Source organism: Channa argus, chromosome 1 (genome assembly GCF_033026475.1).
Source record: "Channa argus isolate prfri chromosome 1, Channa argus male v1.0, whole genome shotgun sequence".
NCBI classification, from domain to species: domain Eukaryota; kingdom Metazoa; phylum Chordata; class Actinopteri; order Anabantiformes; family Channidae; genus Channa; species Channa argus.
In genome coordinates this window covers 6,857,423-6,875,111 of record NC_090197.1, presented here as the reverse complement: position 1 = coordinate 6,875,111, position 17,689 = coordinate 6,857,423, and the positions used below count along the sequence as shown (strand labels likewise).

The window sequence follows — 17,689 nt, the reverse complement described above, 5'->3', positions numbered from 1 at the left end:
CACTAGATGGCATAAGTCTGGCCTCCAGTACTACTGCAAGGAACCTTGGAGTTATTTTTGATCAGGATCTATCCTTTAACTCACATATAAAACAAATCTCTAGAACAGCCTTCTTCCACCTACGGAACATTGCCAAAATTAGGAGCATCCTGTCTCAAAGTGATGCCGAAAAACTGGTCGATGCATTTGTTACCTCTAGGTTGGACTACTGTAATTCCCTACTTTCAGGATGCCTCAGTAACTCCCTAAAGAGCCTGCAATTAATCCAAAATGCTGCAGCAAGAGTGCTGACTGGAACTAGCAAGAGAGATCATATTTCACCTTCACTAGCTTCTCTCCATTGGCTTCCCATTAAATGTAGAATAGAATTTAAAACCCTGTTCTTACATATAAAGCTCTGAATGTTCAGGCTCCATCATATTTAGAAGACCTCATAGCACCATATCATCCCAGTAGACCACTTCGCTCTCAGAATGCAGGCCTACTTGTGGTTCCCAGAATTTCCAAAAGTAGAATGGGAGGTAGAGCCTTTAGCTATCAAGCTCCTCTCCTGTGGAACCAGCTCCCAGTTCAGATTCGGGAAGCAGACACCCTCTCTACTTTTAAGTCTAGGCTTAAAACCTTCCTTTTTAATAAAGCATATAGTTAGTTATAGTTATGCTGCCATAGGCTTAGACTGCTGGGGGACCCCACCCCCCAATGCACTGAGCTCCTTTCCTCCTCTTGACCATCTCTCCTCTCCTCTCATCCAGCAATTGTCACCACTGTATGTCATTAACTCTGTGTGTTCTCTCCCGTAGTTGTCTTTGTCCTCCTCTGTCCCCCTCTCTCTGTCCCTTTCTGCAGGTGTCCCCGGCTTTGAAGCTGTGTGTCTTCCAGCGTGAAGCTACTGGTCCTACCAATCTGCCCGATGTTTTGTTGTTGCTTTTTGTTGCTCTGTTCTTTTCTCTCTTCACTTTCCACTCACCCCAACCGGTCGAGGCAGATGGCCGTCCACCCTGAGCCTGGTTCTGCTGGAGGTTTCTTCCGTTAAAGGGAGTTTTTCCTCTCCACTGTTGCCTATGTCTTGCTCCAGGGGGAATTGTTGGGTTCTCTTTATAAATCTTTATAATCTTGACTTTATTCTGTAAAGTGCCCTGAGATGACTTTGTTGTGAATTGGTGCTATATAAATAAAGTTGAATTGAATTGAATTGAATTAAAATAACACAAAACCGAAAGCATTGTGTCACATCGGCCTCTGCGTAGCAGCAAGTAAATGAATGAATCTGGCCCCTCACTTGTAGTAGCTCTAAAAGGAAAAGTGCCGTCCAAACACCAACAATTTATTTTGTCTTTTTCATTCTGTGAGAAACGTTTTCACAGGAAGACAGATGTCAGCCACACTCCTAGACAGACAGACAGACAGACATCCAAATCAATCTGACCCCATCCAAGAGACGGGATGATTGGAGTTCAAGGTAAATGTCCCTTTTCTCTGCGTCTGTCTGCAGCCTGCCCTGTCCAGCCCCTGACCGGCCCTCGTCCAATAATCACATGCACCGCTCTTTTTAAAAAAATACTTTCTCACACACACACTGTTTGTTAGAACCATGACTTCAGTTTAAAAATGGATCGTTTTCAGACTCAGCCACTTGGACCATTTCCCTCCTTTTTTGTTGCTCATCGGTTTCTCTTTCAGCACTGAAGAGAGAGAGCGAATGTGTCAAGAAGTTTAAAGCAACAAGCATTGATTTTTAACACACACACACACACAATGTAGTGAGATGTGATGCTTACACAGCTGAGTCTATATTTTTTAGAAATACAGCAGGTTTGTGTAACAGCCACCGTGTGAGAAAACCTTTACTTTGTAGGTAATAAATACAAATAGTGACTTTTGTGGCAGTTTCCTTCTAATGTTCTAAATTCACCTTAATCATGTCTTTAACCCTCCTGTTATGTTCAGGGTCAAATTGACCCGTTTTAAAGTTTAACAATCTAAAAAAAAAATACTTACAAGTATTTTTTCACTTTGAAACTTCTCCTGCTTGGCTTATTTAGTATAATCAACATATAAAATAAAAATTCAGTTCACATATTTGCAACCCCCCCCTACATGTTTCTATTACAAAAGTGCTGTTCGGGTCAATTTGACCTGGTGACAAAATAGAAGCTAAAAACAGTCAGAAAGATCAAATACTGTTTGTTTCTTTGCAACTATGAGACATAATACACCCCTGTCTCACACTCACACTCACAAACATACACACACACTCTCTCACTCTCTCACACACACACTCAAACGTGCGTCCGCAGAAACATGTTTGTAAAGTCGAAGCGCTGTAAAGTCGCGTCTTGCTAAAGGACGGAGCGTTTGTGGGCGGAGCGTTTGTGGGCGGAGCGTTTGTGGGCGGAGCGTTTGTGGGCGGAGCGGAAACGTGTTTGTTTGTTGTTTTGTGAAGTGTTGTAAAGTCGCTTCTTGCTTTTTTGGGAAACGTTTACATGTGATCATAGGAGGAGACATGTAGCATCTAATGCAACACCCATAAGAGAAGAAACGTTTACGATAGACCAACTCCAAAAATGGCTTTTAGGGACGATTTTTTTTAGCTTCCTGTCTCTACTTTCCTACTTCATCGTCTACTTCTGCGTCTTTTAGCATTGGACATCTGGCGACGTCTTGCAGAAATTCTGAAAAACAACCCACCACTCAAATGTTTACAAGGACTGAACCAATTTATCAAATCAGGATTAAGTCGTTATTTCTGTTGCTTCTCTTCTGTCACGTTTCATCACCAGGTAAGTTCACATTTCAATCTCTAAACTCTTTACTTCTGTAAAGTCTGCACTTTGTCCCTGCGTCCACAGTTTTATCTCAGTTTGACTGTAAAAGTCAAATTTGTGTGAGTGTGATGACAACATGTCCACAGTATAGTAAGGCTGTACTGAATGTACCTTATTTCATAGTGTCATATAGTGTAAGTCTTACTATAAAAGATCTGGGAGACGTTTTATATTCAGACCTGCATTATCTGTTTTTTATCATCGTAAAAATATTTGTAGAATTCGATATCGCAGAAAAGCTGAGTCATGCAAATGTGTTTTCTAGTTTGTCCTGTGTTTTCATTCTTCTTATCTTTTGTAAAGCACCTTGAGTTGCTTTGTGTATGAAATGTGCTATATAAATAAAATTGCTTTGACTTATAGCCTTTTTATGTTGTCTCACAGTGAAACATTCCCTTAAGTTTCTCATCACTGCATCTTCTGGAATCCAAAACCTCCCAGAGTTGGTGGTTGTTGTCCTGGTTGATGACGTTCAGGCAGGTTACTGCAAGAGCAACAAAACCATTGAAGTAAATCACGATGTGTGGAAAACACTGTTCAAAGAAAATCCTTGGCTCCTGGAGCTGTACACTCAACAGTGTTTTGAGACTCTGCCTAAACGCTTTAAACCCAGACTTGACAGAATTATGCAGCACTTCAATCAAAGTGGAGGTACAGAAGTTTCCATGTTGTACTTTGAAACAGTTCTTTATCTTTCTTGTAAACTATAGGGAGGAAGTTGTCACTGGGGGCAGAGTAAGTTTCAGAATTTGGTTGTGTTGTGGCTTTTTGCTTGTGCACACACACGTCACACACTGACAGAACGACAAACTTCATGAACGTTTCTCTTTTGGTTTAATTTTTACCATTGACATTCTATTATAATTCGAAAGGTGCAAAACAGGAAAATACAAATGTTTTACTACCAAAAATGTCTGTGCACTCAACAGAATTGCAGTTCTTTAATTTATTGATAATCTTACATGAACCATTCTGAGCAGCACGGTGGGGGAGTGGTAAGTGCTGCCGCCTTACAGCACCATGTCCCATTGTACTAGCCATGTCCAGGGAGAAGTTCATGTTATTTGTTGTGATTATGAATTGCTGTTTAAAGTGTTGGTAAGAGGTCATATATAAGCATTTCTGCACATTAAGCTTGCTGACTACATTATTACAACAGGAAAATACATACAGTTTGTGAAGCCTGTAGAATGGGATAAAATTCCAATAAAAGTCTGGGTAATATTGTAGTTATTGATGCCAGTGATGAACTCAGGCTGCTAATGATTGATGCAGGTGTTTAGCAGGTTCGTGTTTTACCAAAACTGATCACGACTGAGTGTTTCACAGAATCTGGTTTTGAGTCAAACAAACCACTGGGAGAAGAGCAGTACTTGATAAAACATTCTTTATTGTTAGGATCATCTTTCCACTGGAGACATTATTGTAAACTGTTTTTCTCTGTGTGTCCCAGGTGTCCACATTTTACAGTTGATGCAAAGCTGTAATTTGGATGAAAAAACACAGACTGTTTTTTCACAGTATGGTTATCATGGAAAAGATTTCATGTCATTTAACCTGAAGAAGGGAACGTGGATCCTTCTGAAACCAGAGGCCGACGTCATCCAACAGGAATGGGTAAGACTGGATTCAGATATGATGCAGATTTAAAACACAAACCAGTTTATCTTTTAACTAATGTTATTTCCTAAATTCAACCCACATTTTCATGCCATTAGAAATTAGTTGTCAGTTCAAATGTTTTCCTGAGTTATTAGGATATTTTAAATGTGAATCTTAAGCTTTTGACCAAAGACAATTTCATTTTCTGTTCATATTTCAGCTCCTATAACAGTGTACTGATCAAAGTCAACTACAATAATGTGAACACAGAACGTCTGAATAAAACACACCAATGTGTGTGTGAGAAACCAGGTTCAATAATCTTCTGTTCTGGTTCCAGTTCCTCCCTCACAGGTTCCTGTTGGTGCTGTCAGAGTTGTTGTAGGACTGATGCTGCTGTCAGCCTGCATCTCTGGACTCTTCATCTGGAGGAAGAAGAACAACAATGGTGAGAAACAAAGATGGTTTTATTCATGATAAAGACATTTTTACTCCACTGTTGGATTTAATATGTTGATTTAACTCAGGGACAACACATAAAATATATTTTCTTTTTTTATTAATTTATTTTAAAGTCTGGCTGATTCAGTAACTTCTGAAAACCCAAGAAAAATCAGATATGGAGTCTTCAGTCACTGTACAGAATCTGTTGAGCTGTTTTTCATCTGTTTTTAAAGTTTCAGAACTATAAACTAAAGTTTATCAAATCCAATTTATACATTTAATTTGTTTGATATTACTGTTAGTAGCTGATCAATAATTAGTGTCCAGTCTTGTCTTTCATTTAATGTTGTCTTTAAATAACTGTTAATTTCAGATTCAATAATTTCACTTAATTTTCTGCTTCAGACTCTTTATCAGTTGACAACAAACTGATCACAGTGAGTACTTCATTATTTCAACTACAATATGCTGTGTACATACCAGTACTACAAACATCAGCTACAATATTATTACTATTAATATTATCATGGAAGACAAGTTTCAGGATGTCCACTCTGAGCAATCTGCAGCTACACAGCCCCAAACACTGCAAACTGTGATATACTGTGTACTGAGGTGGTAGAAGTACACACACACTCAATACTCAAGTAAAAGTACTAAACAGATAAACTACATTTTAATAAAGTACAAAACACATATTAAAACATAAGATTTGTATTTTAAAACCACCAGGTGTTGTTCATGTTGTAGCTTATATCATAATGTATAATTATGATCCTGTAGTTTACATTCAGATAATATTTGAGTGCAAGTGTAAAATAAAATATAATAGAGATTTTTTTCATAGCCCAGTATCACAAACATATTTTAAGGTGCTTTATAATGTGTCTTAACAGGGCCCAGAGACATAAGAAGAGACGTCCTGTGAAGCTACTGTGACATCAAACCTGAGTTTGTGTTTTCATTTAATCTGAACATATAACTATCAGAAGATCACAGATGAATCAAACTGGTTATGTGAGAGTGTTTTTTACATCTGAAGACACAATAATGAAACAGCTGATTTTATCGTGGTTGTCAACTCTTTTGTCCAATGTGTCATTAAAAATGTCTGTGTTTGCACATAATGCACAGACAGAAATGTCACCTTTAACACCAGGTGATATTTTTATTTTAAAATGTATTAATTTCATGCTGTTTGTGAAGCACCTTCAGGAGTCACTGTGCAGGTAAATAGAATTGATTTGATATCTGTGAAATCTGATATGACTGAACAATTTTCATTTGTTCTTGTGAGTTTATGATCATTTCTGTGTCTGAAGAAGATTGGACCACTGCACCTCTAATACTGAACTCCAGTTATCTGAAGTGTTTGTTGCTGCTAAATGTGGCACAATCAGGTTATTAGGTCAAATGAGCTCAAAGTGACTTATTTACTTCAGTAAGTGCATTTAACATTTAAACCTACTTTGTGTTTAGTCTTTGTATTAGAAGTTTACTGTAGTTTATGATGAGATGGACCACATTCCCCTTTTCTGCTGAAGAGCTGAAGGCCACTATCAGAGCAACCTGGGCTCTCATTACACCTGAGCAGTGCCACAGACTGATCGACTCCAAGCCGCATTGCTGCAGTAATTCAGGCAAAAGTACAGCTATTAAAAAGTACAGTATTGTCAACTAAGTATTTAGTGCTGTACATGTTCATACTTTTCAGTTGGCCAAGATTTCTAAAAATCCTTTCTTTGTATTGGTCTTAAGTAAATTCTAATTTTCTGAGATACTGAATTTGTGGTTTTCATTAAAATTAAAAGAAATATTCATTTGAAATATATCAGACTGTGTGGAATGAATGTAAACATTATACAAGTTTCACTTATTGAATGGAATTAGTGAAATAAATCAACTTTGTGAAGATATTCTAATTATATGACCAGCACCTGTAAATGGTTTGTGTCCATCTTGCTCATCTTGCAGACAGACTGAGCCTCTTTTGGTTTTTGTTTTGTTTTTTTTTTGTATTTTTAAGACCACTCCAGACTCTACATCCACACATGCAGTGTTTTTTTTTTTTTTTGCATAAGCAGCTGCTGAGGTTACATAACATTAATTTAATTTATTGTCGGCATGTAAATACATTCAGCCTGTTGCAGTTTGCCTCAGGTGCTTTTGGGCTTTAGACGCAAAGATGTGTGGAAGCTCAGTCAGTCCTCATTCTCTTCTCTGCATGACTGCTAATCTGGTCACAGCTGATATGGCTCATGTTCGTGTTCATTTGGATCCACTTGGGTCAAGCACAGTCCTGAGACCTGCTCCTGTGAAACAAGACTCTTCCAGTTTTGAGCTAAATTTAGAATCAGGGGAGTTTTCTAACTTGGACTTACTTACACATTAAACATTTACTGCATTGTCCAAACAGATTTTTTCACTTGTACTAGTGAGAACTTGTTCTAAGTTCTTTTTTCCTAACAAATGACACATTTGTCATTGTTTCAGTGTTTAATGGAGTTCAGTTGTGACTGCAGCATAAAGAAAGCAGAATTTAAAAAAGTTCCAAAATGTTCTGGAATCTGATCCTGAGCACTTGGACTGGTGCAGTGACGTCTTGATTGTCACATGTGTGTCCTCAAAAGCAGAATTAGAGAATGTAGAACAGCACTTAAACAAACGTGGAGGCTTGTCTCTCTTTTATACTGTAGCTACTGTGTTTTGTTTAGTTATTTCTATATATTAATTCTTCACACAAGTATGTAGATACACAACATAAACAGACTTTGATCAATTCTATCTGACTGTAAATCAAATTTGAACATGTGCATCTACACATCAGACAGTCATGTGCTTTGTTATGTTCCCTACAAACATGTACATAGACACAGAATTTTTAGAAGCCAGCACTGATTTAAATGTAGACAGCTATGAGATGATTGGCTCACAGACACTGTGGCAGAATCTGATTGGTTTAAGAGAAAACACCCTCAGTCCGATAATAAAGTTGAAAATGAGAAAGTGTGTACATAGTAGTTATTTCCTAATATCTGTTACAACTGACTACAACCCTTGTTGACTGAAGTCTCTGTGACCCAGATGTTCACATTTTGCAGGAGATGTTTGGCTCTTAATGTAAAGATGAGACTGAAGACATTGTTGGACATCAACAGTTTGGTTTTGATGGACAAGGCTTCATAACACTGGACCAGAAGAAGCAGAGGTGGCTGTTTCTCAGAACAGGCTGCAATCTACAAACATACGTGGGGTTAAAACAATGTTTTTTTTTTTTTATTCAAGTAACATATTACTCACCAGTTATTGCCCTTAATTCCTGAAGGACTATGTGAACTACAGGAAGCTAAAACTAAAATCCCCTTCCTCCAGTTCCTCCCTCAGTGTCTCTCACATTCATACTCGTCTCCAGCTGCTGACTTCATATTTTACTCCTATTTAACAATGAGGCTGCAGTTTGGGTCCAAGACCTGAACTTCTAGGCTACACTCCTACTGTTCCTCCACATCCCACTTGTGTCATGGATTCCAGCTCAGAGTGTCAGTCTCATAGGATCTGACACACTGTAGAACTAAATGCTGCTATTACAGGAGATATCTAGATAGATAGATAGATAGATAGATAGATATTTGCTATTTGATATAGATATTTTTAACAATTTATGTTGTCCTGTAACATGTTATAAAAAGTGTAACATAAATAATATAAATGATATAATATGTATTTCTGAAAGGAACCTTTCTCTATTGAACATTTATACGTTTGATACATTACAAACATTATTTTGCTGTTACTTATGTATTTTACAGTTCTGTTCCCTTTAGTGTCACTGATAGACTTTTACTGATACTGGGGTATTTTTAGACGGTATCACTGTTTTTAAACGACAGTAAGTGTTTTTAACATCATAGTTGAAAGCAAACCCTTCACTCTAAAACATCACACTGTATTATATCTATGAAGCTTTTTAAGGAATTGCATAGCCATAATAAATTTAATTATACATAATATTCAATTAAAAATAAATAATATTGATAGATATCAGTACAGTAAACGGTGTAAACAGCAGCTACTAACAGTAAATTCGGCTGACTTAATTTTTCTATATTTAAACAGGATTTTAATCACATAATTCACAATTTATAGTGACAATTGTGGATATACAGACGTAGGAACTTCATTTCCTAATTATTCTGTAATGTTTGTTCCTCAGAAACACATTTGTGTATCATGTTGTAAAGTGGGTCCCGTTATAAGTCACTTCCTGATCTGTCCAGAGGGGGGAGACATTTAACATGTAATGTAACTCAAAAGAAAGGAAAACTCATTTAAATACGCGGTGTATCATCAATGAAACAAATGGCTTTTTAAGGACATTTGTATTAGGTTCTTGTCTCTACTTTACTATTTCAGTGTTTTCTTATTATCGCAGCATTGAAATCTGGCGACGTTGTGGGATTTGTGCCAAATATCCAACCACTCCCATCTTTCACAGAGACCGAAGCAACTCGATTATTTCTCCGTGATTCTTGATCAAATCAGGATGAAGTCGTTATTTCTGTTGCTTCTCTTGTGTCACGTTTCATCACCAGGTAAGTTCACATTTCAATCTCTAAACTCTTTACTTCAGTCTGCACTTTGTCCCTGCGTCCACAGTTTTACCTCAGTTTGAAAAGACAACTGAACATGTTCAGACTGTAAATGTCCCATTTGGGACAATATGTGTACAGTATATTAAGGCTGAATACTGAATGTATTTTTATGTTGTCTCACAGTGAAACATTCCCTTAAGTTTCTCATCACTGCATCTTCTGGAATTCAAAACCTCCCAGATTTGGTGATTGTTGCCCTGGTTGAGGACATTGAGGCAGGTTACTGCAACAGCAACAGAACCATGGAAGTAAATCACGATGTGTGGACAAAACTGTTCAAAGACAATCTTTGGCTAATGGAGCTGTATACTGAAGAATGTTTCGAGATACAGCCTAAACGCTTTAAATCCAGACTTGAAAGAATTATGCAGCACTTCAATCAAAGTGGAGGTGCAGTATGTTCTATGTTCTACTTTTAAACTGTTCTACTTGGAAAGTAGAAAAGTAGTAAAGTTTTCACTGGGGGCAGATTAAAGGTGACAGGGCCTCTGAGCTTGAATTACATGACATGGCTGCTCCTCACAGAAATGACATATCAAGACCACAACACACTGATCCACAGCACAAGAATGAAAGTGTGAACTGATTTCTGCTTCATGACCTCATCTTGAAAACACACTGATCATTAAGTATGAGGAAAAAATACTGCTTTACTTGAATGTGAAATTGTTTGTTCTTTTTCTGCATCACATGAGTATAGTATATAGTATAATAGTATAATATACATTTTACTGCAGCTCATTTGTCAGAAAGCTATTACACTGATTATTTGTCAGTAATCCTGTGCACATCTGCTCACTTACTAATCAGGAAAATACTAGTTTTTCTACCACAAATCTCTGTGCATTCCACAGACTTTTACATCTTCACTTTATTAATAATCTTATATGACCCAGTCTGGGCAGCACAGTGGGGGAGTGTCCACAGCTAAAAGGTCCCCGTTTGAATCCACCTGCCGGCTGCAGCCTTTCTGTGTGGAGTTTGCATGTCCTCCCTGTGTTTGTGTGGGTTTCCTCCATGTACTCTGGTTTCCTCCCACAGTCCAACAACATGCATGTTAGGTTCATTCCTGTGCATGTTGTTCCCCACCTCTTAGTACTAGATATATTCTTGTCAAAGAATGATGTATATGTGTCGACTTCTGGAAGATAATTCCAATAAAAGTCTGGGTGATATTGTGGTTGTGGATGGCAGTGATGGACTCAGGCTGCTAATGATTGATGCAGAGTGTTCAGCAGGTTCATGTTTATGAAGGTAACCTTCACCAAGTGACTAGACAAATTAATCAGGAGGCCTGGAGACACATCAGAAACTCATCACTGTGCTTCAAAGAGCAACAGAAGAGAACATTTCTCCCAGTGACCATTAAACTGTACAACTCATCCACAGAAAATCGACTGAAAAAATTCTCTGTTGTTCTCAGGTGTCCACATCTTACAGTTGATGGAAGGCTGTGAATTGGATGAACAGACTGGACAGACAGTTTTTTTACAGTATGGTTATGATGGAGAAGACTTCATGTCATTTGACCTGAAGAAGCGAATGTGGATCTCTCTGAAACCAGAGGCCGACGTCATCCAACAGGAATGGGAGGCTGACAAAGCCAGAATAGAACATAATGTTAATTTCCTCACTCAGATTTATCCTGAGAGGCTGAGGATGTTTGTAATTTGTAAGAACAGGTAGAATCACATGACCTGACCTGATAATTCTATATGTTACTAAACTATGTTCATATAAACACTGAATTATGTCTTTAATTGTTTCTCCCCCTTTTTCTCTTTTAATCCTGATACGTCCCTATTGAGTTTAATCTTATTATTGTTTTTTTTCTTTTCTCATTTACCTTTTCTGATCTTTCTCAGCCTCCGTGGTTTACTGCTTTCATCCGTTCTTTAACCTTTTCTCCCTCTTTCTTCCAGATCTTCCCTCAGTGTCTCTCCTCCAGAAGTCTCCGTCCTCTCCAGTCAGCTGCCACGCTACAGGTTTCTACCCTGACAGAGCCACAATGTACTGGAGGAAAGATGGACAGGAGCTTCATGAGGACGTGGACCATGGAGAGATCCTCCCCAACCATGATGGAACCTTCCAGATGAGAGTTGATCTGAACATTTCATCAGTCAAACCTGAAGATTGGAGGAGATACGACTGTGTGTTTCAGCTCTCTGGTGTGAGGAACAGCCCTGTCATTAAACTGGACAAAGCTGTGATCAGGACCAACTGGGGTAAGACTGGAGTCAGATATGATGAAAATAAAAAATACACACAAGGTTTTAGTTTTTTCACTAAAGTAAATCTCTGATCCCAACTACAAATATTTGTTGTCAAATGTTCAAATGTGGACATGTTTTGATGCTAATTCCTGATTTACATTTGAATCCTTCACCTTAAGCCAACAGAATTAGTCTGGTTTACACCTTAGGTCAAATTTCCATAGTTCACTTGATAACATTGTACTTATCAAGTCATAATATCTGAGGGACATAATTCAAACAAACAAGAACAATATTCTTAGATTTGACCTTTAGTGAAGCAAATAAAATGAAACGGCGTCTACTGTCTTATTCATATGAAACTTAAAGTGGATTCCATGTTCATCTTCATCCACTGGCAGAGACAAACTGGAAATGTTGTGTTCTGGTTCCAGTTCCTCCCTCACAGGTTCCTGTTGGTGCTGTCATTGGAGTTGTTGTAGGACTGATGCTGCTGTCAGTCTGCATCACTGGACTCTTTATCTGGTGGAAGAAGAACAATTGTGAGAGACAGATGTTTTTAGTTATTGTACCATTTTTACTCCACTGTGGTAATAAATTTGTAGGTTCAACCAATGTCAAAAATTGATAATATGTTAGAAAAACTGGCTGTAACTTTTCTACCAAAAGGACACAATGGAAATTCTCAGCAGGTGAAGTAAACATGCTCAACTTGGGTCATTTTCTAAAAGGATCAACAGTTCACATAGTGACATTTAAACCAGCAATGAATCCCCTTTACTCACAGTTTATGTCTGTCTGTCTCAAAGTCCTAAAGAGATTTAAAAACCTATGAATTGCTCCACTAAGTGACATGTACAGTGCTTGTCAAAAGTATTCTCCCCTTTTATTGACATTTTACATCAACCATGGTCAATATAAGTTGTTGACTTTGACAAACTTATTTCAGAAAAATACCTCGTTAATGTCAAAGTGAATTATCTTTTAATTTAATAATGTAAACTCTTGTTTCAGGATTCAGACCTGCAAACAGTAAGTTTACTCTTATGGAGTTTAGCAATAAATCAATGCTTTGTTATTAAGAATTTAAAGTGACATTATTTGCTTGTTACTAAATACATTTATGCTTTCTCCTTCAGACTCTTTGTCATGAGACAGAAACTCAGCTCCTGACTGATCACAGTGAGCCATTTATTGTTATTGTATTTTACATGTAGTTAAGATGTAGATTTGTATTGGATGCACAGATCAGCTAGCAGATGTTCTCACAGACATCTGTAACATCTCTCTGAGCAGAGCTGTTGTCCCGATGTGCTTCAAAACCACAACCATTGTCCCTGTCCTGAAGAAATCACCAGTGTCCTGCCTCAACAACCACTGTCCCATTGCACTCACACCTATTATCATGAAGCGCTGGAAGAGGCTGGTCATGAAGCACATCAAGACCATGCTACCACCTACACTAGACCCACTGCAGGATTCGTACCGTCCCAAAAGCTCAACGGACGATGCCATCACCTCCACTTTGCACCTGTCACTTACTGATCTGGACAATAAAGACAGCCAAAAGACAGCCAAATGCTGTTTATAGACTTCAGTTCAGCGTCCAACACAATCATCCCACAGCAACTCAGCATGAAGCTGAGCATGCTGGGCCTGAACACCTCACTCTGCAAGGAAATGGTTGTCGACTTCAGGAGAGCACAGAAGGATCATGCGCCGCTGAACATCAATTTCAATTTTTGCAAAATATTTCCATCCAAAATCTGGTTAAGTCAAAGTGTTTATCACAGCACATTTTTATGAATTTCTTGACAGGCTCCCAGAATGGAGATTGTCCACTGCATGTTTTGTGCTGATGTCACAACTGATGGTAGCTGTGTTGTCTTGAAAGAAGTTTGTGAAGATGTTTGGTCGTCTATGTGGTTGGTATTGTTTTCGATTGGGTTTTAAATGTTCTCAATTGTGTTAAAAAGCACCTTTGGTTTGTCTATGGTTTACAAAGTAAACCTGGGGAAAATAATTTTATACATTTTTTTCTTGTAAAATTTCTTTCTGCACATAAGTCAAAAAATGTGCCATGTGCCAATAAATTTGCCGTTACTTCTGAAGTAAAACAGTGGAAAAAATGTATATATGCAAATATGCAGTGATGGTCTGACAGAGCAGCAACATAGGACATGATTACACTAAGACAATGTCCAGAGTTTGCCCTACACTGAGTTTGCTCATTAACATGATGAGTGATGTTCTTACAGTCTAACAAATTGATAAAATTCATCACTTAGCTGCCTTGTTATCAACATGGATATTTAAATCACCAGTTAAAATACAATTGTCATATTTACAGTGACAGAAAACAAAGACAGAAAACCTTTTAGAGTTTCTCTGTAAACAGTAGCTGTTCCCCTGCCTGTCCTCTGCTGTCTGCAGCTGTGGGACAAGGTAAAGTGTGGGGGACAGATTTATATTGAGGAATGATTCATGTATCTTATGGTCCATGATGACTTCACTGAAAGTCAAAGTCTTTTTGTTTCTGATTTTGTGGCCTGCAGCTGTGTGTGTGGTAGGTTCACTCACTTTTATGTTGTGTGGGTTGTTGTGTGCTTATTTAATTTGGTTTTGGTTTGTTATATGGTTAATGCACATTTATGATACTCCAGCCTCCCTTCATATCAGGCTTCTACTTTTCCATTTTTACATGTTTTTAATAAATAGTGCTTATGGTCATTAACCCACACTGGTTGTTGTGGCCTCTTTATTGGCCTCTGCCAGTGATCAAGTATAACAAGAGGAAACATTGTGGTTATATCATATTACTCCATCCACACATTTGATGCCTGTTAGACCACAATGCACCAGGGGGAGAAATATTCAGATCCCATATTTAAGAAAAAGTGGTAAAAATACAACAAGGTAAAAATATGTGTGTGTTTTTGTAAAGAATCACAATCAGGGCCATTTCTGTGAAATGTCCTCTCCTGCCCTGTGGGTCTGAATGTTTTTTCATTAGAATATCTTTGCATGTTTATCACATGATGAGGTTAAGTGTTTATCATGTTGCTTTTCAGCTATACTTTTGCAATAATGCAGCACATGGTGTTTTTATACCACATCACTTCTTTTGTTGTTTGTCTTGTTTTTTATTTTGTCCTTTTCTCCACCAGTGATTAACTGTCCCCTCACCTCTTTTTGTCCGTCTTCTGCTCAGCTCCTTTAAGTGAACTTCATGTGACCTTCATAGTCACGGTGATGAAGAAAGATTTGCTCAGTCATTATGGAAAATTCTTTCTGGAAACTCACACTTAAAATGCAGGTTGAACTATGATGTAATATATCAAAAACATTTATTATAAAAGGACAAAAGTTTTAATCAAAGTTGTGAACTGGCAGATGGTAACTTTACACGGTAGATATCCTCAGTGGATGTACGGTGCCTTGCAAAAGTATTCACGCCCCTTGAACTTTTCCACATTTAGTCACGTTACAACCACAAATGTAAATGTATTTTATTGGGATTTTACTTGATAGATCAACACAAAGAGGCACATAAATGTCAAGTGGAAGGAAAGTGATAGATGTTTTTCAAACTTTTTTACAGATAAATGTCTGAAAAGTGTGGCTGCATTTATATTCAGCCCCCTGAGTCAGTACTTTGTAAAACCACCTTTTGCTGCAATTACAGCAGCAGGTCTTTTGGGGTTTGTCCACCAGCTTTGCACATCTGGAGAGTGAAATGGATGGAGAGAGTCTGTGAACAGCAATTTTCAAGTCTGCCACAGATTCTCAGTTGGATTTAGGTCTGGACTGTGACTGGTCCATTCCAACACATTTTTACTCCACTTTTTACTCTTACTGTGTATTTGAAGCAGTAATTAGTGAACTGGGGGACTTTGTTGTTTTTTTGTCCATGAACTGAAATTATTTTGTCCAACTATGTATCAGCTGTATCACTTTGTCAGATCAGTGGCTGTTTAAATGGATTTTGATCTAACATGTTTCTTGAATCCTTTTAGCTTTAGACGCTTCATCGTCAAACTAAAATTCATCCTCCATCAGATCACCGAGAATATTTCATCATTTAAACTGTGCTGTGGACTTAACAGTGTGCTGGCTTAGTGTATGATTATCATCCTGCATGTATTTAGTACTTAAAAGTACTAATACAACAATGTATAAATACTTAATGAAGTCCTGCATTCAAAATCATACAGATGTAAACGTATTGAGGTATTATTAGCTAACTGTACTTAAAGCATCAACAAGGACGCATTAGTACAAGTGGAACGAGTTTTCATTACTTTATGTTGCCTACAGTTACATTTTCTATACAAAGGCGACATTTTGAGTTGTAGGTCACCAGTGTTTAGACATGTAGTCAGTAACTTTCCACTTCTGCTAGAACTATTACATTAAAATATTTAAGAATGTTCTAAATAAATTAAAAATAAATAGAGTGTTCAAAAGGTTTTTCAACTTATCATTGAATTTATTTGTCTTTAGAGGTTCCCAGTGATGTAACTGTGGCACCAAAACTGTAATTTCATGGACTGGACATTTATTTAATTAGAAAATAAATATCTGACTGTTTTATTGTACGATGTTTTGTTGTTAAACTAGTAAAGTGAGAGTTTACTGACGACTGATTATTTATGAAAAATGTACTTTGGCTCACAGTGAAACACTCCTTGTTATACTTCCTCACCACGTCCCCTGGAGTCCAAACCTTCCCGGAATTTGTGGCCGTTTCGGTGGTAGATGGGGTTCAGGTGGGTTACTGTGACAGCGACATCAAAACGGCAGAACCCAGACAGGACTGGGTGAAGAAACTAGTTGAAGATGATCCTCAGCAGAAGCAGTGGCACATTCAGACCTGCATAAGAGCACATCAGGATTTAAAAGCTTTATTGGAGACCTTAAAACAGCAGCTGGACCCCACTGGAGGTACTGTGTGCTTATTTTTATTTGTTCCTCCTTCTTGTTTATTGGTTTTTCATTTTTGCATTATTTATTTAGTGGTGGATACAAACCACCAGAGCACATGGACACATGTAGAGACACTGTATACTGCTCTGTCCATTCCACTGGAAATACAGAAAAAAAACTTCATCTCAACTCCACTCAGCTCCCAGAGGATGAAAATCACAAGTTCTGGAGTCTCTGTGGGAGAAATGTGATATCTGTGTAAACCATCTCCCACTAGTTTCTTGAAATCTCCATTTTTATTCCAGGTGTTCAGGTTTTATAGGACATGTCTGGCTGTAAATGGGACAGTGAGACTGAAGAAGTCGATGGATATGAACCAAAATATCCGGCTTCGTTTTCTGCTGTAACATGCTGTCCTGCAGTACATAGTCCAGACAATCTTTCTCTAACCCTAACGTCAGTGGTTTTGTTGCTTGAACCTGACCCGGCTCAGGATTCTGGAATCGTGTGTAAGTGTGTAAATGTTGTGTTCTGGTTCCAGTTCCTCCCTCACAGGTTCCTGTTGGTGCTCTCATTGGAGTTGTTGTAGGACTGATGCTGCTGTCAGTCTGCATCACTGGACTGTGGACATTTTACTCCACTGTTGGGTTGAAATTGTTGATTTTACAAAATGACAACATGTCACAAATACTAATTCTGAAAAATGTGTCTGATGGTTAAAACTTTACTAAGAGAAGATCACAGTGGATGATTAAATAACATAGTGTACAGTATGTTATGATGTCCTGCTCTTACTGTGTATTTGAAGCAGTAATTAGTGAACTGGGGGACTTTGTTGTTTTTTTTTTGTCCATGAACTGAAATTATTTTGTCCAACTATGTATCAGCTGTATCACTTTGTCAGATCAGTGGCTGTTTAAATGGATTTTGATCTAACAAGTTTCTTTAATCCTTTTCACTGTGGTATATTTAATACTTCTCATCTGTATTTCAGGATTCAGTCCTGCAAACAATAAGTTTTCCTTTC

General features: G+C 37.8%; 5 protein-coding genes across 8 annotated transcripts in view; 2 read left to right on the top strand and 3 right to left on the bottom strand.

Moving 5' to 3' along the window:
* The window catches only part of LOC137100920 (major histocompatibility complex class I-related gene protein-like), a 51,966-nt gene extending 35,642 nt beyond the window's left edge, over positions 1-16,324 (top strand). The window contains exons 4-7 of the mRNA XM_067478607.1: positions 11,446-11,748; positions 12,751-12,768; positions 12,876-12,918; positions 13,033-16,324. Of these exons, the coding sequence (XP_067334708.1) occupies positions 11,446-11,748; positions 12,751-12,768; positions 12,876-12,889 (335 nt within the window). The 3' untranslated portion in view covers positions 12,890-12,918; positions 13,033-16,324. The remainder of the gene's footprint in view (positions 1-11,445; positions 11,749-12,750; positions 12,769-12,875; positions 12,919-13,032) is intronic.
* Positions 1-17,689, bottom strand: part of LOC137101015 (major histocompatibility complex class I-related gene protein-like) — a 207,927-nt gene that overhangs the window by 87,487 nt on the left and 102,751 nt on the right. The window lies entirely within an intron of this gene.
* Positions 1-17,689, bottom strand: part of LOC137100452 (major histocompatibility complex class I-related gene protein-like) — a 185,966-nt gene that overhangs the window by 96,963 nt on the left and 71,314 nt on the right. The gene's annotated exons all lie outside the window — the stretch shown is intronic.
* The window catches only part of LOC137100410 (triggering receptor expressed on myeloid cells 1-like), a 126,629-nt gene that overhangs the window by 46,147 nt on the left and 62,793 nt on the right, over positions 1-17,689 (bottom strand). The gene's annotated exons all lie outside the window — the stretch shown is intronic.
* Positions 2,401-11,360, top strand: LOC137101072 (major histocompatibility complex class I-related gene protein-like). Its single transcript, XM_067478962.1, has 4 exons — positions 2,401-2,780; positions 9,304-9,463; positions 9,647-9,913; positions 10,947-11,360. Exons 2-4 carry the CDS (start codon positions 9,415-9,417, stop codon positions 11,207-11,209), a joined length of 579 nt encoding a protein of 192 aa, XP_067335063.1. The 5' UTR covers positions 2,401-2,780; positions 9,304-9,414; the 3' UTR covers positions 11,210-11,360.

Coding starts and splice junctions, on each gene's coding strand:
- LOC137101072 (XM_067478962.1), top strand. CDS start 9,415: ATGAAGTCGTTATTTCTGTTGCTTCTCTTGTGTCACGTTTCATCACCA. Junction 9,464..9,646: donor GTGTCACGTTTCATCACCAG/GTAAGTTCACAT, acceptor GTTGTCTCACAG/TGAAACATTCCCTTAAGTTT. Junction 9,914..10,946: donor GCACTTCAATCAAAGTGGAG/GTGCAGTATGTT, acceptor TGTTGTTCTCAG/GTGTCCACATCTTACAGTTG.